At 33.8% G+C, this 26930-nt stretch overlaps 1 protein-coding gene across 4 annotated transcripts in view; it reads left to right on the forward strand.

Moving 5' to 3' along the window:
• The window catches only part of STAG2 (stromal antigen 2), a 125399-nt gene that overhangs the window by 68606 nt on the left and 29863 nt on the right, over positions 1–26930 (forward strand). For all 4 annotated transcript variants that reach the window (XM_045538455.1, XM_045538458.1, XM_045538457.1 and 1 more), the window contains 19 exons: positions 892–968; positions 3562–3766; positions 5699–5850; positions 7639–7712; positions 8842–8965; positions 9775–9873; positions 9969–10048; positions 13391–13498; positions 14845–14956; positions 17307–17424; positions 17846–17949; positions 18998–19090; positions 19212–19301; positions 19884–20087; positions 22182–22252; positions 22470–22557; positions 22652–22732; positions 24068–24160; positions 26625–26799. In XM_045538455.1, coding sequence (XP_045394411.1) covers positions 892–968; positions 3562–3766; positions 5699–5850; positions 7639–7712; positions 8842–8965; positions 9775–9873; positions 9969–10048; positions 13391–13498; positions 14845–14956; positions 17307–17424; positions 17846–17949; positions 18998–19090; positions 19212–19301; positions 19884–20087; positions 22182–22252; positions 22470–22557; positions 22652–22732; positions 24068–24160; positions 26625–26799 — 2148 coding nt within the window. The remainder of the gene's footprint in view (positions 1–891; positions 969–3561; positions 3767–5698; positions 5851–7638; positions 7713–8841; positions 8966–9774; positions 9874–9968; positions 10049–13390; positions 13499–14844; positions 14957–17306; positions 17425–17845; positions 17950–18997; positions 19091–19211; positions 19302–19883; positions 20088–22181; positions 22253–22469; positions 22558–22651; positions 22733–24067; positions 24161–26624; positions 26800–26930) is intronic.

Below are 26930 nucleotides of genomic sequence, written 5' to 3' on the forward strand. Positions count from 1 at the left end.
AATTTTTATTATTTCTACTGTGTACCCTTTTTTTTCTCCCCCCTCATATCTTCATTTAAGATTCTAAAGCTCCTTATTAAATTGTTTCTCTTTGAAATAGTTCTTGATTCCCTAACGTGTGGGGTTTTTTTTGGGGGGCAGTCTGAACTATGGTATTTCTTAGCATTGTCACTCATCAGGGTATTTATTATGTACTATCTTTAATACTTTATTTCTTTTTATTTCTGTTTTATTTCAGAATATTATGCGGATACAAACGTTTTGGTTACATAAATTGCTTTTGTACCATTTGAGTCAAAGTTAAAAGTATGCCCATCCCCTCCTCCTCCTCCTACCTGCTTTCTTTCTGTTTTTATTATTATTTATTTTTAACTTCCAGCTAGATTACAGGCTTCAAGAAGGGTGGGAACTGCAAGTAACTGCCCTTGTAGAGGATATTAGGATATAGTTGCCTTACATACAACAGTGCTTAATAAAGAAGCCTGGCTAAAATGAACTCTGTTACTCTTTTCTCTATCTTCAGGTTCACCCTCAAAGTTTCAGATATTACCCTGGATGCTGTATCACCCTTGATGACACATATTTTATGTCAATAGGGCAAAGCTCCAGTACAAATATTATAGCATGAGTAATGCAAGTCAGGTAGAAATGACTAAAATTAATTTTGCTAGGAGGAAAGATAGCTGTCAGAAGAGTGGGGCTGTTTTCTTGTGCATGTCAAGAGTAGCATTTGTTTGTGCTTTATAGATTTGAGTATCATGGTAAAGATCATAGGATGAAGAAGTATGCCTTTATTGTGTGACTGTAGACTTCTTAATGTTAGAGAGTGACTTAGAAGTTCTCTTTTTTTCATCACACCATGTATTAACTTCTGACACTTACAAATTTCAGGAGTTGTCACAGCAGAAATGTTTAGACATATGCAGAACTCTGAGATAATTCGAAAAATGACTGAAGAATTTGATGAGGTAAATTATTACTCTGTATTTTCATAATTTTATGCATGTTGATTTTGACTTCCTCTCTAAAGTATTCTTGAATTCTAAGTATTAGTGCTGGAGATAAGAGCTTTAGCATATTAGGTTTAATCAAATGATGGCTGTGTGACCTTGGGCAAGTTGTCTTAGTATCAGATTGATCATATGTAAAATGGGATAGTAATACTTTTCTCATATGGCTGTTATGAAGATTGAATTGAGTAATGTTTGAAAATTGCTCAGCATTTTACAATTCCTGGAACATAGCAAGAACTTATTAAATGGTAGCTATTATTATTGTCAAAAATTAAAATTTCAAGGAAGAATATAATAGAATATAACATCCTGGAATGTTGTAAAAGGAAGATTTGCGCAGTATTTGGGAAACCAGGTAGCTTAGGCAAAGGAATATATAAACCATTTTATTATTTAAAATCTCCTTTAAGGCCGGGCGCGGTGGCTCACGCCTGTAATCCTAACACTCTGGGAGGCCGAGGCGGGCGGATCGTTGGAGCTCAGGAGTTCAAGACCAGCCTGAGCAAGAGTGAGACCCCGTCTCTACTAAAAATAGAAAGAAATATATGGACAGCTAAAAAAAAAAAATATATATATATATATATATAAAAATCAGCCGGGCATGGTGGCGCATGCCTGTAGTCCCAGCTACTTGGGAGGCTGAGGCAGAAGGATCCCTTGAGCCCAGGAGTTTGAGGTTGCTGTGAGCTAGGCACTCATTCTAGCCTGGGCAACAGAGTGAGACTCTGTCTCAAAAAAAAAAATCCTTTATGTTTTAACTGTTTTAACTATGAATAACAAGAATAAACAGTATTGAGTAGTAATTTAGACTGAGTTGATTTCTCCTCCCCTCCCCTTACCTCCCTAGGGCTGTACTCAGTTGATACTTTATCACAGTGATCTCTTTGAAGTTTTGTTACCAATAAAAACATGTGTAGATTTGCTAGAAGGTATGCTCTTTGGAGGAAGGGATTTGTGTTTGTTTGGTTCACAGCTGTATTTCAGCACCAGTAGTTTTACTCTTCTAAAACTTTTCACTGTGAATTTTCAAGTAGAAAACCTTATCTTATTTGAGTTTTATTTGGTCATTTTTTTCTTGCTTACTCTGAAGGCACTTTTAGCTATCGTTCTAAAAGATAGATGAGTTGTTAAAATGACTTTGATGATCACTAAGTGCTATTAATCAGTCCCCAAGTAGTTGAGAGGTAATTATGAGTAATGATATTTTAACCTTTTAATATTAAATGTTTTATTGAGAACCTTTTTACTAAAAAGAAACAACTATTTGAGATAATCATCCTGAAGTATGATTTGAAATGCCAGCAAACCAAGTTCCTAACAACAATTAAGATGATATATTTCAATATAGTCACTAAATGAGCTAATGAGAAAATACAAAGAAAACCTTTTTGTGGAGTATTAGGACCCTATTCTCAGATGAGACACAGTTCAACTTATATGGAATGATTTAAGATGAAAACAAATGCTCTAGTGACAACAGTTAATTGTTAAAACTTAATAAATTGTACTGATAAAATTACTTCTATATGGTATTGGTCTCTGCTTTTATTTTGAAGGACTTGTTTTTAATGATTTGTGGAGAATCTCAATTTAACCTGAGACTGGAGAACGCTCAGTCATTGTATAAGGGAAAACCTGAGTACCAGTTCTTTCAAGGCTATACTAGCTACATTTCTATTTCTTTAAAAAAATTATCTGCTTGTTTATATCTGTTGACTATTTGATGTCATGAAGCTAATGAAAACATACATTGTAATCTTTTGTTGATTTATAGATCATACATCATTAGATTAGCTGAGAGTATGATTTTTATCATTTTGAATCCATTTAAAAATACAATTTTGGGTTTGGTTTTGGTTTGCTTTTGTGTTGTTTTTTTTTGAAGACAGAGTCTTGCTTTGTTGCACGGGCTAGAGTGAGTGCTGTGGTGTCAGCCTAGCTCACAGCAACCTCAAACTCCTGGACTCAAGCGATCCTACTGCCTCAGCCTCCCGAGTAGCTGGGACTACAGGCATGCGCCACCATGCCCGGCTAATTTTTTCTATATATATTTTAGTTGGCCAGATAATTTCTTTTTATTTTTAGTAGAGACGGGGTATCGCTCTTGCTCAGGCTGGTCTCGAACTCCTGACCTTGAGCGATCCACCCTCCTCGGCCTCCCAGAGTGCTAGGATTATAGGCGTGAGCCACCGCGCCCGGCCTACTTTTGTTTTAAAGGAGTTTAATAAATATATCTGTGCTTATCAGAAGAATGTTTTGCTTTGATGAGGGATGCCTTTTCAATTCTTAACCTCTGAGTAATTGGTATGTATTTTCATTGGTTAAAATGAATTCACCATATCTATTTTGGTCTTAAATAAAAAAAGCACAAGTTTTCAGAGGTACCCCTACCTTTGCCTATTATTCCCCTGCCTACTTTGAGGATTTATTGAAGAAGAAAGGTTAAGTAAAGGAGTCTTTCCTTGCTTTTGCCTAGGGTATTTCTAAAACAGTGAAATTGTAAGTCATGCATTTTGAATAAAATTGCTGTTTTAAATTTTTGTTTTAGGATAGTGGAGATTATCCACTTACCATGGCTGGTCCTCAGTGGAAGAAGTTCAAATCCAGTTTTTGTGAATTCATTGGCGTATTAGTACGACAATGTCAATATAGCATCATATATGATGAATACATGATGGATACAGTCATTTCACTTCTTACAGGATTGTCTGACTCACAAGTCAGAGCATTTCGACATACAAGCACCCTGGCAGGTCAGTATTTAGAAATATTTTCTGCGTATTGCCTTAGGTTAGAGATGAAAAAGGTTCTCATTAAAAGATAAAGGAAATAATAGTGACGCAAGTTAATTAATCTTACTTATAAAGTGACTGCCAAGAGGACACTTTGCCTACCCCCAACCCTCCTGTGAATTACTGGAAATGGGATGATATTTTTAGTCTTGATTCTATGAAGGTATACCATAGCTAGTATATGTTGATTTCCTTGTGGTAAACGTATTTGAATACTATGACACAATAAGAGAAAATTAGACAATAGGTATGTGTTGGGTTCTTGGAAGATATGTTATCAGGGGAAGATATTGACAGCACATTTGGGGAAACTGTCACAGTCATTTTGGATATGTAATCCCGATGACCCTATAGTTTGTCTCTGATATGGATAGCCCCCCCAGGTAGGATGGCCCCTATTGGACAGTGCTCATTCTTTTAATCATACAACAAAAGGTTGATTTTTCTTGTGTCTTTGGGTAACTTTAGCCAGGGCACATTCTTTGATCTTTACATTTTAGTGAAACAAGTTATATTTTTACACCTAAATCTTTTGTGCTAAAGGTAAAGTTGCTGATACACTATTACTGAATATGTGCTTTTTGATTTGAATTTGAATAAATCAAGTGGGCTTTGTTATTACAGTCTTCTAAGCCTCAATGATATTTTGATTTCTAAAACAAAAACTTTTCGTTCTCTAACTGTGGGGATTTTTTTCTTTAGAATATTTTCTCACAGAATTAAAACTATGATTAAAGATGTACTTCTGAGTCTTCCATTATTAAAAATAAAATGTAGATGTTTTCTCATAGTTTCACCATTTTTGCTTTCAGATGTTGAATCACAAAATGTGAATGTGATCTTGCTTTGTGTACTTAATGTGGTATTTGGTGTCAAGAATTTGATGGCTAAAAGTAAATTAAAACAAGTATTATGGCACAAGGTGAATGAATTTATTTTAGATCAGAGTGACCAGCTGGTTTGCTCAGGGTGTGAAATGGCACAGAGCAGAAAACTGTGAAGTCTCTCTTTAAGAGAACTGATAGCCACAAATTAAGATGTAGTTTTGTCACTTGTATCATGCAATGCACCAAGTCTGCAAAATGGTCTGGAGCAAGTTAAAGAAAACATAAAGTGATCAGATCTTTCAATTAATAAATTTTAAATCCCAGGCAATAAGATTCTTGTCCCAGGCTTAAGAGTTCAGTAACAGGATGTAGGATCTGGAGGAAGTTTTCTGAAAAGGCACTTAAATGAGTGACATTTTACTCTTTGTACTTCTGACTTTCATGTAGGTAGATCTGTTCTTCGCAATCTCATCATTGTCCTTATGATATGTGACAGAGTAAAGGAACACAAATACTGATAAACACTCTTTAACATTTTTATACAGTGTAATTTGATATAAAGCAGTCAAGTTCCCTTTAATTGCTGAGAGAGCTAAGTGACTTCTGTATGAACTAAAATTTACTCAGAAGGTGAATCCTGATCAGTGAAAAAGATCATTCAGGGGACATATTATAAAATGGATTTAAGCAAAGTTTGGAGTCAGATTCCCTTGTTTCGAGTCTGGGTTTAACTACTTATACAAACTGTAATCTGAGGCAAATTTTTTAATCTCCCCAAGCTTCAATATCCTCATGAGTGAAATGGGAATAATTCTTAACTTTGAATACAATTGTGAGGATTAGGAGATAATCCATGGAAAGTACTTAACATAGGTAACTGACTGACATATAGTAAGTATTCAATACACATTAGCTGTTGTTTTATTACTGTTGTCATTTGTAGCAAGCAGCTGTATTTTTCTTTTCTGTTAGAAGCAGAGCAGCTCATCTCTGCTTAATTTGATCTTAAATTGTAAATTTTTGCATCTGTTAGACTAATTTCAACATTTTATCCTTTTAAAAATAGCTATGAAGTTGATGACAGCTTTGGTGAATGTGGCACTAAATCTTAGCATTAATATGGATAATACACAAAGGCAATATGAGGCAGAACGGAATAAAATGATTGGAAAACGAGCCAATGAGAGGCTAGAACTCCTGCTACAAAAGCGGAAAGAGGTATACTTTTATATTGAACATTTAGGCTATTAATGTGTGAGCAACTTGGTTACCATTAGTTATGATATAACTTTGTTAGTACCTCAAGTATTTTTTTGAAAGATTTAAGTTTAGCATATTTCAGGTTATGTGTCTAACTTAAAGTTTTGAATAACCATGCTAACATTACCTTGTGTGTCTTTTCTATCTGCATGGACTAGTATTAAGAGTACTGGGCTTTAAGTAAGGAGACCTGGATCAGTCTGAAAAGTTGTTGTAAACCTTCATATTATTCATCTTTATTGTGAAAAACTCCCCACACCTTGTTGTTAGGATGAAATGAGGTTTTGCAATAATGTGAAATCATTTTGAAAAATAGCTTTTGAGTGATTTATTGGCATCTAAATCAGTTTTTTTTGTATATTAACATTAGTGATTTCCCACCAAATTTAGCTTTGAATGAGGAAGGTATTTTCTTGTCAGCCTTATGCTAAATAATAGTAAATAAAATCCACTGACACGGTGTTTGTAATTTAAATTTTTTCTTCATTGGTGATAACATATTTTGCTATCTCACAATGGAGATGTTTCTTTTCATTTCTAGTAGGCAAAGTCTGAAGTCTCAAAAACATTAGTAATGCAGTTGAGTTCAAATAGTTGTCATGGTAATCCATAAACTGACCTTGAATTTTTTTAGGGGGGAGGGAGTAGCTGTAAATTTAAATTGGTTACTTCTGAAAGCATTGATAACTTGTAAAAATATACTCTGATTCTAGAAAAATAAGAAAAATACTTCTCATTTCCCTGATGCCTAAATTCCTCGTCTTTTTTATATAATTTGAAATTATGAATGGATACTTTGGCTTCTTAATAAATTTCATTGTTTGACTTGTGAGTATAAAGCATGTCTGAGTCCTTGAAATTATGGCCTAATTCTTGGACACAGGTTTAGGATTGTGCACATAGAATGAGTAGATAAAGATAAAAGGGCTTTGAGATTAAAATTCCTGTACAAGTATACCACTAGGTTAGGGTTATGTTTTTAAACACGTTGAAAGGCATCCTGCACCTTTGACTGTGCTAATGTATATAAGAAGTGCGTGCCTTTGTTGGCCTTATTTGGAAATACATTATATTCATGCAAAGAAAAAATAGATTTTACAAAAGCACAGAATATGATATAAAAGCTAATTTATCCTTAGATTGTAAAAGAATCTTAACTCCCAAGCTCTGAATTGAAAATTTATGTGAGTATACTAGTTATCCAATATTTGAAATGTTTACTTGATTATTTCAGGTCAATCTTTTTTCCCTCAAAAGAGTTTAGCAGGGAGACAATTTCTTTACCTGGTTATTTTATTCTAATTCCTTTTGTTCTTTGAGCAGGCACTAGTTAACATGACTCTTTTTCAGACTAAATATCAAGATAATGAGAAATTGTTAAGCTTTTATGATATGAAGAAATATGTTATATAACAAACGATCTGTAGTATTAATAAAAATTACATAACAAATTTCTTTACAGTTCCGTTATACAGTGGAATTTTGTAAGCATTAGAAAGGAATTAGTCTACCAGCTAAATATTAAAACCCAAGTCAAATTTTATTTCAGGTACCAAGAAACTGTAGCAACCTGATGTACAACTGTTAGTTTTTCTGAGTGGTTATTGTTGTTTAGTAGAATTAAAAATTAGATGTAACCACCAAAATAATGGAGAATCTTGTATTTTTTGGTGCTTGTAACAACTTTTTAATGTTCTTTTGGTTGTCTTCCTTTAAAATTGAAAAGAAATGGTGTGTTCTTTACAGCTTCAGGAAAATCAAGATGAAATAGAGAATATGATGAATGCAATATTTAAAGGAGTGTTTGTACATAGATACCGGTAAGTCAGGATGATTTTTTCATAAGTAGCACTATGTAATTTTTACTCTGCAAGTTTGGATGTTTATTGGTTTATGCTATATAAATTAGTGGAAAGAATGGTATAATAGATCAATGTTAGAATCTAAGCTCAGCCACTGAGTCACTCTGATCAAGTCATTTAACTCCTCTGAATTTGATGTTTCCCATCTGAAAAATCGAGTAATGGTGTGATTGACTTGTAGCTGCCCAGCCAGAGGAAGTTACTGCAATTATTAGGAGTCAGGGCATAAAATACTTAATTGCTTTTGGATGTACTATATTAGTAGAGACTTTATGTGCTGACTCCTAACTCTCTTCCACTTGCATATCAGTGGAAAAGTTTGGATAGGTTAAAGTGAGATATTTTCTTTTGCTATTTTGAATGAACAAAGGAACAAAATAGGTAATCTTATACAATTTCTGCTGTAACGTATTCTTAAATGTTGATAGTATTTTTATTCAGCTTCTCCCACATTTCTTCAACTTGGCAGTATTGAATCAGGTTAATGCTTGCTTTGTAATGTCCCCATGTCCATTCTTACATTTTCATTTCTGTTGTCACCATTACCTTAGTCTATTACCTCATTATTCTTATGCCTAGAGATTATTGCAGTTTTCCTAAAACGTCCTTTTATTGTGTTATTCTTCTGTCTTAAATGACCTACCAGTACCTACAGGATGAATTTAAAATCATTTAGTCTGACATTCAAATCCCAATTGAGCTTGGCCTCAATGATATGTATAAGTAATTCTCACCTGGAAAATTATGTTCTAGTCAGACTAGTGTGCCTGGTGTGTTCTGAACACACCATGCCCAGCAAGTATGAGCAAAGGCTGGGATGTGGTATGGTGTAAAAAGGTGGGGATGAGATTTTGTTTGTAGTTTTTCTTAATTTTAAATATGTATGTGTTGGTAATTATGCTTTGCCACCTAGACTGTAAGCTTTTGGCATTTGGGGCCATGCTTCAGTTCTACTTTTTAATCCCCAGTTATACTTGATATACTGTTATGTTTATAGTAGGTATGGAGTCCTTGGCATCTCTTAAATAAGTGGTAAGTCCTGGGTATAGTGGCACTAATTATGCATAATTTTCCTTCTTTTATTTAGCGATGCAATAGCTGAAATCCGAGCTATATGCATTGAAGAGATTGGCATTTGGATGAAAATGTATAGTGATGCCTTTCTTAATGACAGTTATTTAAAATACGTTGGTTGGACTATGCATGATAAGGTAAGATGTGCCCTACAGATTGCTTCTGTCTACACAAGGCATGGCTATCTGCAGCTCTCATTCATGAGTTATCTGCCTATATGTATACCTGGGGCCACATTACTAATAAGCCTTTCTCCATTATTCTTTTGTATCTGCTCTATGAAAAGTTGGTCTCGATCACATAAAGTTCCCTAGATTTTTAAAATCCGGGTTACTGATTGAACCTTAATTGTGAATTGATTTTTGTGCAGAAATACTAGGATCATGTAAGTGGTAATAGTGAAGCATTTCTCAGAGCACTGAGATGACCCCTTAATCCGTTAGCTGAGTGCAATATATTTTTTTCAAATTCTTCAATTTTGATCCTCTCTTTGAAATTCATGTATCTTAACCAGATTATACCTTACAATTTGGTCTCTAACTTATTATTTTTTTCATTAAACTACTGTTCTCTTAGGCTACCTCTTTACCAGCCTTGAAGAAGTTCCTTATATATATTCCTTCCAAACATTACTTTCTGTAAAGGAAAATTTACTGTGAAATATGCTTCTGTTGTCTTTCTCAATAGTTCTGCTCTAAACAAATTTTCAAAAAACTATCATTTGACCTACAGAAATAGTAACCCCGTAGGTATTTAGTCTTAAGTGTATGTACTGATTTCTGTTTCTGCATTATCAACGATAACAGTTTCTGAAGAATTGCTGTTGTATAAAACATGTTTAAAACTTTAAAGTAGAAAATACTGTATACATATTCAGGTTGAATATACATAGTTTTAATGCATTTTCTCCTTTTTTTTTTTTTTTTTTTTTTTTTTTTTTTTTTAGCAAGGTGAAGTAAGACTCAAATGTCTTACTGCTCTACAAGGGCTTTATTATAACAAAGAGCTGAATTCCAAACTGGAGCTTTTTACCAGTCGGTTCAAGGTTCGTATTACTTTAAGTATTTAAAAATTACCTATGATTTGAAAATATTTTTCTCTTCTTTCCTTTTAAAAATATTTTAATTTTTTTGTCCTTAGGATAGAATTGTGTCTATGACCCTTGACAAAGAATATGATGTTGCAGTACAAGCAATAAAATTACTCACTCTTGTTTTACAGTAAGTATGTATTTATTGCATATCTGGACTAATGTGCAGATATCTAAATAATAGATTACAGCACTTGCTTCAAAATCATCTAGGTATAGATTTTAATAGCCTAAATCCTGTGGTTATACAGCTAGAAGTTTGCTCATGTAAAGTTGAGAAAACACAGGAAGAAGGAACCATAGAACCTGTGAAATTCTAACTGAACTAGGAATTCATGTATTCCCATTCTCTTGGCCAGTTTCCTTCCTATTTTACTGTTTTTGATGCTCTTAAAATTAAAAATGTGCTTATTATATTTTATCACACATTTAGAGTATGAGCATTTACTAACACTTCTATGCTATGTTTCTCTTAGTACCTGTAAAGAGTCTGAATTTAAGACATATTCAACTATGCTAATATCTAATATGCTAATATCTAGAAATGTTATTCATATTTTTCCTTTTTAAAAAATTTGTGGTAAAATATGTATAACATAAAATTTAAAACCATTTTAACCATTTTTGAGTGTGTGTGTGTGTGTGTGTATATATATATATACATATATATATATATATACACATATATATATATATAGTACCTATTAAACACTAACTCCCCACTACTTCTTCCCCCCAGACCCTGGTAACCACTGGTTCTATTCTGGCTCTATGAATTTGCCTATTTCATATAAATGAAATCATAAAATACTTGTCCATTTGTGTCTGGCTTACTTCACTCATCATGTCTTCACGGTTCATCAATATTATAGTGCATGTATCCGAATTTTGCTCCTTTTGTGGGTGAATAATGTTTCATTGTATGTGTATACCATGTTTTGTTTCTTTGTTAATCCCTGAATGAGTTTGGGCTCATTCTACTTTTTGACAATTGTAAATAACACTGCTATGCACATGGGTGTGCAAGTATCTGTTCAAGTCCCTGCTTTCAACTATTTTGTGTATTCCCAGAGGTGTAATTGCTGGATCATATGGTATCTTGTTTAATTTTTTTTGAGGAACTGCCATATTGTTTTACACAGAAGTTGTGCAATTTTACATTCCCATCAGCAATGTACAAGAGTTCTAATTCTCTACATCCTTGCCAACACTTGTTTTCTGCTTTTTAAAATAAACATTTATCAAGTGCTGTCTCAATTCTAATCACTTGGGTGGTATGTTAGGACTTTTTTTTTTTTTTTGAGACAGAGTTTCACTCTGTTGCCCGGGCTAGAGTGCTGTGGTGTCAGCTTAGCTCACAGCAACCTCAAACTCCTGGGCTCAAGCGATCCTCCTGCCTCAGCCTCCTGCGTAGCTGGGACTACAGGCATGCGCCACCGTGCCCGGCTAATTTTTTCTGTATATATTTTTAGTTGTCCATATAATGTCTTTCTATTTTTAGTAGAGACGGGTCTTGCTCTTGCTCAGGCTGGTCTGGAACTCCTGACCTTGAGCAATCCTCCGGCCTTGGCCTCCCAGAGTGCTAGGATTACAGGCGTGAGCCACCATGCCCGGCCTTTTTTTTTTTTTAATTTTATTTTTGAGACAAGGTCTCACTCTGTTGCCTGGGCTAGAGTGCAGTGGTGTCATCATAGCTCACTGCAACCTCAACCGCTTGGGGTCAAGTGATCTTCTTGCCTAAGCCTCCTAAGTAGCTGGGACTACAGGTACATGCCAACATGCCTGGCTGAGTTTTGTATTTTTTTGTAGAGAAAGGGTCTGGCTATGTTGCCCAGGCTGGTTTTGAACTCCGGGCCTCAAGTGATCCTCCTGCCTTGACTTCCCAAAGAGCTAGGATTATAGGCATGAACCAATGCTCCCAGCCTATAATAGCAAAATTTTGAAAACAACTGAGATTTTTGTCAATAGATGAAGAATTAAATTAGTATATAAGATAATACCTAATATAAGCACTTTATGTGGATTATCTCATTTAATACAGCAGCCCAGTGACGTGGTGGTTATTATCCCCATTTATATGAAATAGACTACATTGCAGTAATTAAAAGGAAGGCAGTTACAGATATATATTTTTTTCTTTTTTATTAATTTTTTAAATTTTTTATTTAACTATTTTTAGTAGAGACAGGGTCTCATTGTTGCTCAGGCTGGTCTCGAACTCCTGACCTCGAGCAATCCACCCACCTCGGCCTCCCAGAGTGCTAGGATGACAGGCGTGAGCCACCGCGCCCGGCCGGTTCCAGATACATTGACATTTTTGGAGAATACACTTACGTAGGGGCTTTTTGAGCAGTCTATTAACTATTGCTAGTTTCCTTAATTTTTAATTTATTTAAAACTATAAACATATACATGTAAAGATATTGAAAGAATTCTGAAATAAAAACAGTACTCTGGATATATTTCTGTAGCTTATCCCTTCCTCCATAATATACTATGAATATCTTGTTGTTTCTGATATTTTTATTAAAGGTAATAATAGACATAGCCATTTATGTTGATTTTTTTTTTCAGCCACATATATACCTAATAATTAAACTTGTTAGGTATGTTCCTTCTCAAAAAGTTGAAATGAATGAGCTACCACAGATTTTCACTACTTTAACTGGTTTGATTCAGTGTTTTTTTGGTTATAAAAAGATACAAGTGGTTTTTCCAAAACAATCAAGTATTATACATAGAGTAATTTAAATCAAAGTGCTTTGAAACTTGAATTTTCACAGTGTAGTTTCTTTTTCTCTGAAAAAGAAGTAACATTTCTTTGACATCAGAGTTCTGGAAGCCAAAAAGTAAAAAGGATCTGTGTTCTTCAGCTATCTATGCAGTGTTCTCAGGCATAAGATTAGGAAAATGAGCACTACATTTTAGTAAGATTTTTTTCCAATGATTACAATTAAAGATCTTTGTCACTTAAATTTTAATTATTTGGAAAATCCACTTTTTGCCTTATGTGGTATTCAGTACATGGTAGATGAAGTATTCTTTATCAGTGTGAGATAAAGGCATTAGTATATTTTAATGTTATATTGTGTTCCTTAATATTACTAAGAAATATATGCAGTGTTATCTGTGATTATTAACTCTAGGTTCTTAGCATGCTGCCACTTTCTGCATTAGTTTTGTCTTCCTTTCTCTTTGGCATCTATGTGATATTCTGTTAAACATTCGTTTTTTACATTCTGTATTCACTGTTAATTTTACCTACTATTTTTTATCTTTTATCTTAATATAGTACTCAGTTCTTTTGGTTGGGATAAGCTTTTACTGGCAGACAATATTTGAAGTTGGTTTCTTTATTTATTGTTTACAGTTTTTTAAAAAATGTCTGAGTGTGAATTTTTATACTCTTAATGCATTTAGAATTATGACATTACTTAAAAAAAAACACCTTTTACTGCTCATTTCTTTTTAGGAGTAGTGAAGAAGTTCTTACTGCAGAAGATTGTGAAAATGTCTATCATCTGGTTTATTCAGCTCACCGGCCAGTAGCAGTAGCAGCTGGAGAATTTCTCTACAAAAAGTAAGTCTGTATTTCTGCTATTCATTTTCTATAGTATACTTTCATACTAGTAATTATTATCTTATACTTGATATTAAAGACTATATGTATATAAAAACTTATGTTTTAAAATAGTACAGGGCAAATTGAAACTTTCGCGTTTTATTTACTATTTCCTTTAAAAGGTTAGATTTCTCTTCTGCAAATCCTTTGATTTATTATAAAGTAAGATTTTTAAAAATTTAATTGTCACTTTTTTTTCTTTCTTTTTTTTTTTTTTCAAAATATTAAGGAGGTACAAGTGTTTTTGTTACATGGATGAATCGAATAATGCTGAAGTCAGGGCTTTTAGTGTGCCCATTCCCAGAGTAGTGTATGTTGTACCCAATAGGTACATTTTTATCCCTCATCCCATTCCCACCCTCCCTATTTAAGTTAGATCTTTAAAGGAAAATGTACCCATGTATTTTAATGGACATGCTTAAAAAGATACCTAACTATATTATAATATTATGATTGACCTCTTCCTAATTGTTCACTCTTCTTTTCACCTACTTCAACTTTTAAATATTGCCTATGCTACAATTTTTAGTCTTAAACTTAATTTTCCATTGCTTTAAGAAAATATTAGAAGGTTCTGCTTCAAGTACTTAATATGGTTTGACATTCCAAATTGCAAGAATCCTACAGTTTTTTTACTTTTATGATGCCATTTAACATCTCAGGTAGCATGGATAGCAGTGTGAATGTCTGATCACAGAAAACATTCAGTGAATGTTCTGTAATGGCTTTCAAAGAGAACATTTTGAACCACTTGGATTAAACTTTGAGTTTTTGTAAGATTTTATTAAAATGCCCATTTGGGGTACAACATTTGTTAGAAAGAGTAGGTGGTGTAAAACAATCACACTACAGTTTTCTGTTAATCACTATCCAGTGTTAATTCTCTTTCGTTGTTTATGAGGAAAAACAGTCATGCTATCCATAGAAAAAGAACACTAAGTTGGGATAGTTTTGCAAGAAGGATAAAAGGAAAAGATACATTCAGTTTTAAAGAAAAATATATATCATAGATTTCTGTGCATAAATGGTGTGGGTTAGTCAGTGCACTACGTTATCAAAGGAAACAGTTGTGTAAAATTCAGTAAGGTTTTTAAGAAGTTAGTTTGAAAGGACTTAGACTTACCATCAAGGATGAAATTAGAAAGGTTTATAGCAATTGTTTGCTTGATGTTGGACAGTATTGTACCTTCCCAGTCCCCTTTTACTCCTTTGTTAAATGTTTAAATATGGAATCCAGACAGTTAATTTTTTGATTAGGAAATAGGGTTTTTTGTTTATAATAAATATTTTTGCTTTGTTCATAGGCTCTTCAGTCGTAGAGATCCAGAGGATGATGGAATGATGAAAAGAAGGGGAAGACAAGGTCCAAATGCCAACCTTGTTAAGACATTGGTTTTTTTCTTTCTAGAAAGTGAGGTTAGTTGTATTGTTTATTTTATACTTCCGTTCAAAAAATTTTGGAGAAGGGATTAAAATGAGGTACATCTTAACATCTTCCATGTAACACAGTAAATTTTAAATAAATTGGAGATATACTCATTCTACAAAATCTTTAAAATACGCTTTCTACTTTTAGTGAGATCTTCAAACAGTAGGATTTATGTATAGTGCTGAGAACATGAATTTTGGAATCAGAAAAACCTGATAATCAATTAGGCTCCTCTGCTTACAGTTAGTATAACTTTGGTTTAGTTACTTAATCTTTCTAGCTTCAGTTTCCTATTTAAAAAAGATGGGTTATAAATTCTCAGTTAACACTGAGATAACCTGTGTAAAACTTTTAACACAGACCTAGCACATTGTAAGTTCTCAGATGTTGCTACCTGCTGTTATTTCGATTGTTGTAGATGTGGATTTACATCAGTCTCAAGTTGAAAAATCTAGCCTGTTAATCAGATTTTGAGAGAGCTCAAAATTTATTTTTGGTGTTCATATCATGTATTATTTAATTAGTGTTAGGGCCTTTTAATTTTCTAATTGTTTCTATAGATATATAATTGGTTTTTGAATATTGACTTGACCTCCTGTTCTACAATTTTTTAATTAGATGGTTTAGGATTTTCTACAATATATAGTAGGTTATTTGCAAATAAAGATAACTTTACCTTTTCCTTTCTAACATTTTTTCCCATTTTTTTCTTGCCTTATTGAACTTCCTAAGACTTCCAGTAGACCTCCAGTGGAATGTTTAGTAGATATCTTTGAATTGCTCCTGATCTTATGGGAAAAGCATCCAGTATTTCAACATTAATTACATTGTTAGCTGTATGTGTTATTTAGATAGTTATTATCAGATTGAGGATGTTTCCTTATATCACTTCTTTAGCTGAGAGGTTCTATGATGGAGGGATGTTGAATTCTGTAAAATGATTATTCTGCATGCCTTGAAATGATTGTTTTATTTATTTATTTAATTTTAATTTTTTTTTTTTTTGAGACAGAGTCTCGCTCTGTTGCCGGGCCTAGAGTGTTGTGGCGTCAGCCTAGCCCACAGCAACCTCAAACTCCTGGGCTCAAACCATCCTCCTGCCTCAGCCTCCCAAGTTGCTAGGACTATGGGCACACTCTACCACACCCAGTTAATTTTTTCTATTTTTAGTAGAGACTTAGTCTCACTCTTGCTCAGCCTGGTCTCGAACCTCTGACCTCAAGTGATTTTCCTGCCTTGGCCTCCCAGAGTGTTAGGATTATAGGCGTGAGCCACCGCGCCTGGCCCCTATTGTTTTATTTTTATTCTTCAGTATGTTAATGTGTTGAATTATGTTGAATGAGTTTTTTTTTTTTTTTTGAGACAGAGTCTCGCTTTGTCGCCCGGGCTAGAGTGAGTGCCGTGGCATCAGCCTAGCTCACAGCAACCTCAAACTCCTGGGCTTAAGCGATCCTACTACCTCAGCCTCCTGAGTAGCTGGGACTACAGGCATGCGCCACCATGCCCAGCTAATTTTTTCTATATAGATTTTTAGCTGTCCAAATCATTTCTTTCTATTTTTGGTAGAGACGGGGTCTCAGTCTTGCTCAGGCTGGTCTCGAACTCCTGACCTCGAGCTATCCACCCGCCTCGGCCTCCCAGAGTGTTAGGATTACAGGCGTGAGCCACCATGCCCGGCCTGAATGAGTTTCTTGAAGGTTGTCTCAACCTTGCGCTTCTAGGATAAACCCTACTTGGTCTATCTATTCTCCTTTTTATATATTGCTGGTTTCAGTTTGCTAATTTTTGAGGATATTCCCTCTATGTTCATGAAGGATATTAGTCCATAATATTTTTTATTTGTCATATCTTTGACAAGTGTTTGTATCATGTTTATACTCCTCCCCTAAAATGAGTTGGGAAGCAATAGGGTCTTTTAAGGTTTACAGAATGAAAACAATGATTTTCTTATATACTGAATTTACAAATAAACCTGTATTTTATGTTTTAATTAACCATTATCACCCCCCACTTTGTTAAAATAAATTTGTAGTATATTTAAGAATTGAGTAGTTAACTGATGTAATATTAGGTCCAAATAAGCAGTAAGTATACATATAATAATCTTTCATGTTAATGTTTTAATGATATTGTGAAAAATGTTTAAAGATGCTACCTAACAAGGCTTATGTATACCCAGCAAACTAAGGCAGCTTCTTGTCTGTCCTTTCCTCCATTTGACCTGACAAAACAGATCGCTATGAGAGTTTGTACATGGTGCCCACAAAGCTTCTATTCTTTAGAGTTAAGGCTAGTATGCTATTTGTCTAAGAGCACGTTGCTCTTTTTTAATTTTAGTTACACGAGCATGCAGCATATCTTGTGGATAGCATGTGGGACTGTGCTACTGAGCTGCTGAAAGACTGGGAATGTATGAATAGCTTGTTGCTGGAGGAGCCACTTAGTGGAGAGGAAGGTAAGGATGTTTAATTACAGTATTTTTTTCTTCTAAACAGTTTTGAAAAAGCTCTGTACCTTTTTAGTGTTAACATAAGTAGTAAAAAATCCTACTTTGCATAGTTTTGTTTTCTTCATATGCATGAATCTCATGCTATGTAGAAAGGTGTAATTGCTGCCAACATTCTTTATTTTTTGTATCTGGGTTCATATTTTCTTTACTCAAATGTGTGGATCCATAGTGGACAGACTTGGAATGCTGAAGGGTTTAGGAAGGTTTAACTTATTCTGATATTTTCTGTGATATAGTCATGAGATTTTCTTTAGTACCTTAGGTGAAATTCTATTTACAGGCAGAAGAAACTGTTAGGTAATATTACAAGTGGCATATAGGGAGAAGAAAGAAATAGGTTAACTCTTTCTGATTTTTTCTTTTTAAGCACTAACAGACAGGCAAGAGAGTGCTCTGATTGAAATAATGCTTTGTACTATTAGACAAGCAGCTGAATGTCATCCTCCCGTGGGAAGAGGGACAGGAAAAAGGGTATGCCAATGTATTTTCAATATTCTAAACTGCATTTGTCTTTTTTCACTATCTTTTTTTAAAAGTCCTATTTTAACCATAGAACAAGAATTTTGAAATCTTATGTCTTATTTTTCTGATGACCTTTGCTTATAAATATGTGTTAGAAGTAAATTTTAAAGCATTAGCAATTTGAGAAATTTGAATTCTTTCCATATGATAAGAGACTTTGTTAGTTACTGCAGGAGATATAGTGATTGATAGTTCCTGCCTTCAGGAAGGAATGTAGTACACCATTTTAGAACGGTACATTTCAGTGTTTTGGTTTATTCATAGATTTGCTTTCTTTTTATTCTAATATAAAATTAGAAATAAAAATGGAGATAATTATTCTTCAAAATGGGGAAATTCCTATTTCCTGGGATCAGATTTTAATGCATTATTGCAAAGAAACATGTATATGCAATTTACAATAACAATTCCATGGGTGTTTAAACTCTTCACCGTGAAGCACAAAAATACATTTTTATTTTGTGACCTAGAACATACATGTATATGTGTGTATATAACTCAAAATTCATAAAGCAATACTGAAACTTATGTGATTCTTTCTATTTTATTTGGTTTAAAAAATTTTTGTTTTATTTCTGTTATTAGTTGCTTGTAGCCACTTACTATTTTGAATTTATAATTTGTGTGTCATGGCCCACCTTCTGGCTAGGGTAAGCAGAAGTGCTGCTCAATCCCATTATGATATATAAGCTCCTAAACTACATTTCCTATTCCTAATTGATTCTCCTCCCATCCAAATGTAGAGTTGGTTAGTCTAATTGGATATTGATTTTCCCTCTGGGACTATTCAGATTTTTTTCGATGTTTCAGGTGGCTTTGCTTTTTGATAATATTTAAGTTATTCTCTTTTGTATCATTTTTAGGGTTTTACAGTAGAATTGTTTGTGTCCATCATTTAAAATACAGTTTTATTTATTTTGTATGTCTTAATTCAAATTTGATTACTTAACAGTGTTAATGTAATTAAATATTAATAGAACTCTTTATGTTACTTTAGGTGCTGACAGCGAAGGAGAAGAAGACCCAGTTAGATGATAGGACAAAAATCACTGAACTTTTTGCTGTAGCCCTTCCTCAGTTATTAGCAAAAGTAAGTTTGTGTCAGCATCATAGTGTTACTAAGAAATCACAGGGTTTTTTTGGAATGTCTCACAGAATATTATGTTTACTTATCAGTTTGAGGTTTTTAACATGATCTTTTTATTTCACAGTACTCTATAGATGCAGAAAAGGTGACTAATTTGTTGCAGTTGCCTCAGTACTTTGATTTGGAAATATATACCACTGGACGATTAGAAAAGGTAAGGTGTTATTTGTATATAAAAGACTTTGAAGAGAAATTGTTAGTTCATCCCATCATATTCTTTGTTTATATTTTTTAAATGTTTTTGTAATATGAAAGGAGACCTCTATTTTATATATCTTCTGTATTTTAGATCAGTTCATTTTAGAGAGTGGTGCTAATGAGGCTTTCCTTTGCTTCATGCCCAAGCCGTACCTCATTCTTAGCCACTATGTGACAATATCACTGATTGTATATAGAGATTGAGGGTGAGTAACTGGATAATAACAGTTATAAAACAAACGCAGCTTATTCATTGAACACTTCTACTGTGTTCCAGGAACTAATATAAGCCCTTTATATGTATTAACATTCTTACCAAAGCCCTGTGAGATAGGTAATATTATTCCTGTTAAAGTTGAGAAAATAAGTATGGATGGATCAGTGTATTTAGTTACCACAACTAGGAAAACACTTTAAAATGTATGCTCTACGTTGTAGAGTTAAATATGAAAATTTTCCCTTCAGTGGTATAGTGGTGCAGTCACTTTATGCGTATCATATATACCTTAGTTTTGATTTTAAAAAATTTATTTTGCAGCATTTGGATGCCTTATTGCGACAGATCCGAAACATTGTAGAGAAGCACACAGATACGGATGTTTTAGAAGCATGTTCTAAAACTTACCATGCACTCTGTAATGAAGAGTTCACGATCTTCAACAGAGTAGATATTTCAAGAAGTCAACTAATAGATGAATTGGCAGATAAATTTAACCGGCTTCTTGAAGATTTTCTGCAAGAGGTATATATTTCAAGTATTTGTTAGTTGGGCTCCTCCACTCCGGTAACCTAATTAGTCGCCCAAGTCTCAGGCTTGGTGATAGACCCTAGCAGTATGTTATAAAGATTCTCAGGCTTTTTATTCATTGAATCATCAAGCTACTATTACTCCTCCACCAAAATAGGAAAGTGATAAGAATCTGTGACTTGGTGAAGGTGAGAACAAAGCTAACATCGTTTTTAGTTTGAAGAAATGATCTGGGCCATTACCTGGGCCTGTTCTGGAATAGGGTGTTAATGGAATAGAAAAATTGAGCTAGATTAAAACCAAGTAGCCCCAAAAGGTAGGGTGTTTTTTAGTGTTCTAGCAGTGTTGCTGAGGAAATGCCATTATGGTCTTTAATGGCCATTATAAAGCCTTGATAAATTACTGTTACAGCCACTGTCATTCTTGGAGTTTCTTGTGTTGTGCTGTTGTATTTCCAAAGAGGCTAGTGCATGGCACTTGAATACAGTTGTTTTTATTGTGATTGTTATTTATTCTGGGAATATATATTTGCAGTAAATTTATTTGAATAAAAAGTCATAATTGTCAAATTAATGCCTTTAGTCTTTTCCAAATCACATTTTTTTCTTTTTATTTCTTTTTTTTATTTTTGAGACAGGGTCTTGGCCCTGTCACCAGGGCTAGAGTGCAGTGGCATCATCATAGCTCACTGCAACCTCAAACTCCTGGGCTCAAGCGATTCTCCTGCCTCAGCCTCCCAGTGGCTGGGACTGCAGGCACATGCCACCACACCTGGCTAATTTTTCTATTTTTTTGTAGAGACGGGGTCTTGCTATTGCTCAGACTGGTCTTGAACTTCTGGCCTCAAGTAATCCTCCTGCCTTGGCCTCCCATAGTGCTAGGATTACAGGCATGAGCCACCGGACCTGGCCTCCAAATCACTTTTATCATTAATGCTGTAAAAGTCATATGAATTTTGTAATTTCCAAACTTTTTGTTTTATCAATTACTCATTTAACTTTTTTTGGCATATGATGTTAATCTAGGCTTATAAGGGTTTTACTAATTGGAGGTTTGTGCAAATATGTTGGTATACAATGATCATATTCTCCATTAAAAATTTTAATGGCTCTACTCTTGGCTGAATGTGATTAGGACAAGTTAATTTAAAATCAAGCAATATTTTGTTAATTAAGTGTAATTACTTTGTAGAAGAATTAAAGTTTAAAAACAAGTACACTTTTCTTTTGAGAGACCTGGTGTTCAACAGGGTAGTTTCAGTAGTGCTTAAACAGTTTTATGTTTCACATAGTAAGATTTTATAACATTTATCAAAACATTGATATGTATTAGTTCAAAAAGGACTAACATATCTAGTCATTATTCAGAGGGGTTTTTTCCCCATTTACTTGTGCTTGGTCTCATATCTTTCTGAAGATATGTTTAGGGTTTGACAGAGGTTTTGCCCTTTAGATGTTGTCTTTATGATCTCTTGCTTGTCATCTACTGTATTTTTCCTTACTGCTCTCATGCATTTATTACTGTGAAACAGTTGATATCTTCAGAGTTCTGTGTCAAGGTTTACTTAAAAAGGGGGAAGAATGTCATTCCATTTTTCTCTCTTGGTAATAATGTTCCTGTGATAACAACCTTGGGTTGACTCATTATCCCAGTCATATTGCCATAAATTTTACCATATCCTAGGTATTGAATGACAAAGTTAATTTGTGGTTTTTATATTATTATTATTAAGAGTCAGAATTTTTTCTGTTACCCAGGCTGAAGTGCAGTGGCGTGATCACAGCTCAATACAGCCTCGAACTCCTGGGCTCAAGCGATCTTCCTGCCTCAGCCTCCCAAGTAGCGGGCACTACAGGCACATGCCACCATGCCCAGCTAATTTTTAAATTTTAAATTTTGTGGAGACAGGGTCTATGTTGCCCAGGCTAGTCTTGAAATCCTGGCCTCAAGCGATCCTCCCTCCCCAACCTCCCGAAGTGCTGGGATTACAGGCGTATATTATTCTTTATTTTTCAAGGTGGTATCGCTATTTTGATATTCTAGGAGTTTTTACTTTGTTGAGTCCTAATGTATAATTAATATCCATAGGGCGAAGAACCTGATGAAGATGATGCATATCAGGTATTGTCAACGTTGAAGAGGATTACTGCTTTTCATAAGTAAGTTGAATCTTAAAGTTTCTGATTTCTTGAAAGTGTATCAAAATGAAAATCAACTTGCATGTTTTATGGTTTACAATGTTAACAGATTCTAATATACATTTATTTTTTGTTGGAGCATGTTAAAAAGTTTACTGTATTTACTTTGACACTCAAGTTCAAAACAATTGTGATTTAGGGTCTGCTTTTTAATATAACTTTATTCTCTTTTTTACAGTGCCCATGATCTTTCAAAGTGGGACTTGTTTGCTTGTAATTACAAACTTTTGAAAACCGGAATTGAAAATGGAGACATGCCTGAACAGGTTTTTATTTATTTACAAGTTGCATATTTAACTTGGAGAAACAAAGTCTTGTGACTTTTCAGTTTTAACTGTCTTCTTTTGGTTCTTTTTACAGATTGTTATTCACGCACTGCAGTGTACTCACTATGTAATCCTTTGGCAACTTGCTAAGATAACTGAAAGCAGCTCTACAAAGGTTTGTGGTGGTTTAGTAGTGTTTTTATTAGATTTACTATCATTAACAGTTTTCAGCAAACTTACACATTTAACAAGACCAGTTATTTAAATTAAGTGTTGCTTGTTTCTAATCTACTATTTATGGACATGTACCTTTAAAAAATAGTCCTGTTTGTAGTTTGATGTATATTCAGTGGAAGAATGGTTTGTTTCACGGTATGATTTTTTAATTAAAAGTTGTTCACATTAGCGCGTGGCATAATTTATGGCTTTCCGTATTCCCAGAATGGGTGACCAAAAGCCTTTGAAACAAATAGGTAATAAGCCGCCTGCCCCTAGATCTTTTTATGCCTTAGTATTGTTTTGGGATCACTTTATTCTTATTCAAGATGTCTCTAGTGATGTCCCAAATTCACGATAAGTCTTTTTTTTTTTTTTTTTTGAGACAGAGTCTCACTTGTTGCCCAGGCTAGAGTGAGTGCCGTGGTGTCAGCCTAGCTCACAGCAACCTCAAACTCCTGGGCTTAAGTGATCCTACCGCCTCAGCCTCCCGAGTAGCTGGGACTACAGGCATGCACCACCATGCCTGGCTAATTTTTTCTATATATATATTTTTAGTTGTCCAGATAATTTATTTGTATTTTTAGTAGAGACGGGGTCTCGCTCAGGCTGGTCTCGAACTCCTGACCTCGAACGATCCACCTGCCTCGGCCTCCCAGAGGGCTAGGATTACAGGTGTGAGCCACCGCGCCCGGCCAGTCATTTTTGATTGAGTATATTTTCTGATTGAGTGTATATGCCTGCTTGCTAGTACCAAAACTTTTAAAGATTTACTCTCAATGGTAATCCTTCATGTGTTTAGTAATTGAACTAAACAGGATTGCCTTTTCCATTTGTAAATTAGAAGCTTAAACATTGTACTTGTAGTAGTAGATGTTGCCTTAAATGTTATTTGGGCTCATTTTTATAAATTTTAAGCGGTTTCTGATAGTTACAATTTTAGTTGTTCATAGTTATTTTCTTCAAAAGAGAATTCTCTTGTTAATAAATTTATGTTGCCTAAACCCACAGAATAACATTAAGTACTTAGAATTTCTATGTACTTTTAAGGTTTTGTTATATCTATAAATGGATTTTTCCTCTCAAAATCTATATAGTATTGTTAAAATTGTGTACTTTTTCACACTTAGGAGGAAGTTTATTTAAGTAAATATTAAGCAAAGTTTAGCGCGCACGCTCTCTCTCTCTCTCATATATATATATGATAACGTTTTGTGTACTTTAAAACATTTTAAAGAAATACTAAATGAGTTATTTTCAATATTTAAAAATGTTCATGTTAAATTTTTTCAAGGAGGACTTACTGCGTTTAAAGAAACAGATGAGGGTATTTTGTCAGATATGTCAGCATTACCTGACCAACGTGAATACTACTGTTAAGGAACAGGTTAGTGATTACTGTAGATAGTAATTTTTTATAAAGAACCTTCATAAAATCTGAGCTAATTAGAAAATTTAATACTAAAAGTGAGCAAATGAGAAATATCTTGTATCTGTCCATGTATATACCATGCTAAAAAACACGTTAACATATTGAGCTTGTACGTAATTTCGTGCAGAGTTTATAATTGCATTAAAGGTTACCCTCATGTTACAGTTGTTCTGTGTTGTTGTTTCCTTATGACACACATGGTAAATAGACACATTTATACAAATTATAGATGTATGAAATTATAAAAGTCATTCCTAAAAACAACTTAATATAGCAAGTTTGCTTCTAGGAGGAAAGGTCCATAAGGTTTTGTCACCTCTCAGAATATTATCAGGTGCTGACATTCCTGTGCCCATCCTGATCTTTGCATGGACCTTATCTGAAATAAAAATTTTAATCATTTGCCTGTCTTCCAAGTGTTACCTTCCCACTTCATATGCCTTCATGATTCCCTTACTGCCTACCATCTCGATTCTGGAAATAAATAAACTGTTACCTGGTTTGATCCTGAGACTAAGATCTTGTTTAGTTCTAATTCTATAATTAAGAGGATAAACTGCATTGGAAACATGCTTTTTAAATGATTTTATGGGAGTATGTTTTGATAATAATTTTATAAGAAATATTACGGTATAATCAGAATGCTTTATGGTGATTTCAAGATTTTTAAAAAACCGTTTCATGTGGCTTAACCTTTGTTTATTGGGGTAGAATTCTAGTAGTCACCCCAAGTGCTATTTTCAGAAGCTGTGCTATATTAAGTACTGTTTTAGTTTGGAGTGTTGTTCAAATATACTGACCCTTTTGTCACTTGTCCTTATTTCATTTTAAAATAGCAAAACTAATTTTAATAAAATATATTTGGATTTTTATAGTTAAAAATTTGCATTCAATGCTCAACTGTTAGTCTCTTGTTTCTTATTTCATACTCTCTCTTGTCCCTACCGTACATATATGCTTGGGCATATATAAATTGGAGGATATTCAGTGGCCAAGATGCTGTTTACTGAATTTTGCAGTTTTCTCAGAAAAATATGAAGTATATTGCCATAACTATTGCATTGCTGAATTCTCTCCAATTTTAAGTATGTAGTTTTGAACTGTAGCAATAAAAGGTTTGGAACTTTAATTTTCATCTCTACAATTGAGATGAAAGGAACAAGATTTCTGATGATAGTAAATTGAGTTTAGATTCAAATGCTTAGAATTGGATTTTAACGGAGTACGTATAGATCCAAACCTAATGCATGAAATATTACTTTATATTTGCATGTGCCACCAGGACAGTTGGCATAATATTCCCTAATTTTTATAGTATTAACACACAGTCCTTTATTCAGGCCTTGAGATTATTTGGTTGTTAAATAGCTTGTGTGTCAATCTTCCTAATAGCTTCCAGGAATATGCCCTGATCAGCTTGACCTGCCAGTTCACCTAATTAGTAAATATCATCATACTTAACACTTTATATCCTCAACTCTGTATGTTATAAATTCTAATAGGTACAAATTACTATTATAGTAGTAAAATAGGAGAAGAGACTGATTGGAGGAGTAAAAGCATAAAATAGATAATGTGGTTAGTTGCAAAAGGCAAAAGTGTTGATAAGATCTGCTTTGCAATCTGTATTATAATACGTCTTTCCGGCAGTGGTCTTCCTTTAAATATATTTTCCAATTGACTTTTTGACCCCAAAATTCTATTTCCATTACTCCTTCTCAACAGATAATTTTTTTCCAGTTACCTTTTGACTAATTTTTACCAGTGGTTGACTCCATTTAAAACTCTTGTCAGAGTTTTTATTAAGCTCTTGGAGCTATAACTTCAACTTTATGTTTTTTATACTTCAGGTTTACCTGATGAGTAACAAGCAGGCCTATACCTGGTTATGTTTTCTTGACTTAATCAATATACATGTTAACAATGAGAGTGCTTAAAAAGCACCATAGACTTTGTGAGCTCTATTGTTGTACTCATCTCCTTGATGTTTTTTTCTTCCATAGAATAAAGAATGGTTCCAAGTTTATACATTATTTCATATTTGAGAATGAATACCTCGAACCATTGTGGTATAGTTCAGATTATGGGATTTGGAGTCAAAACTTGAGTTTGAGTCCTGACTACATGGCAGTATTAACATACTGTACAAGTCACTTAACATTGCTGAAAATAAAGAAGAATATTTGTGAAATTACTTTGCAGTTAGTAAAGCATTATACAAATATTGGTAGTTGTTACAGAAATTATACTTCTCAGATTTAAAGTCTTAGGAAAATATTAAACATTGATATTTTTCTTAAGAGTTTCAAATATAGAAAGATTCTGTTTCTGTTTTATATATATGTATATATAAAGTTATTTGTATCTATTGGTAAAAAACCTTAGATTATAGCATACTTTTCCTTTTTTTTAATAATAGGCCTTCACTATCCTATGTGATATCTTGATGATCTTCAGCCATCAGATTATGTCAGGAGGGCGTGACATGTTGGAGCCTTTAGTTTACACCCCTGATTCTTCGTTGCAGTCTGAGTTGCTCAGCTTTATTTTGGATCATGTCTTCATTGAACAGGATGATGATAATAATAGTGCAGGTAATTTTATTGCCATCTTTTTCTTAAATCTGTGTGTCCACCATAAAATTTAAGTAACAATAATGTACCTTCTTGCACTGGATTATATTTTATCCTTAAAATTTGAAGTACACATATATATTCTAGCATAC

This window comes from Lemur catta, chromosome X (assembly GCF_020740605.2).
Source record: "Lemur catta isolate mLemCat1 chromosome X, mLemCat1.pri, whole genome shotgun sequence".
NCBI lineage: Eukaryota > Metazoa > Chordata > Mammalia > Primates > Lemuridae > Lemur > Lemur catta.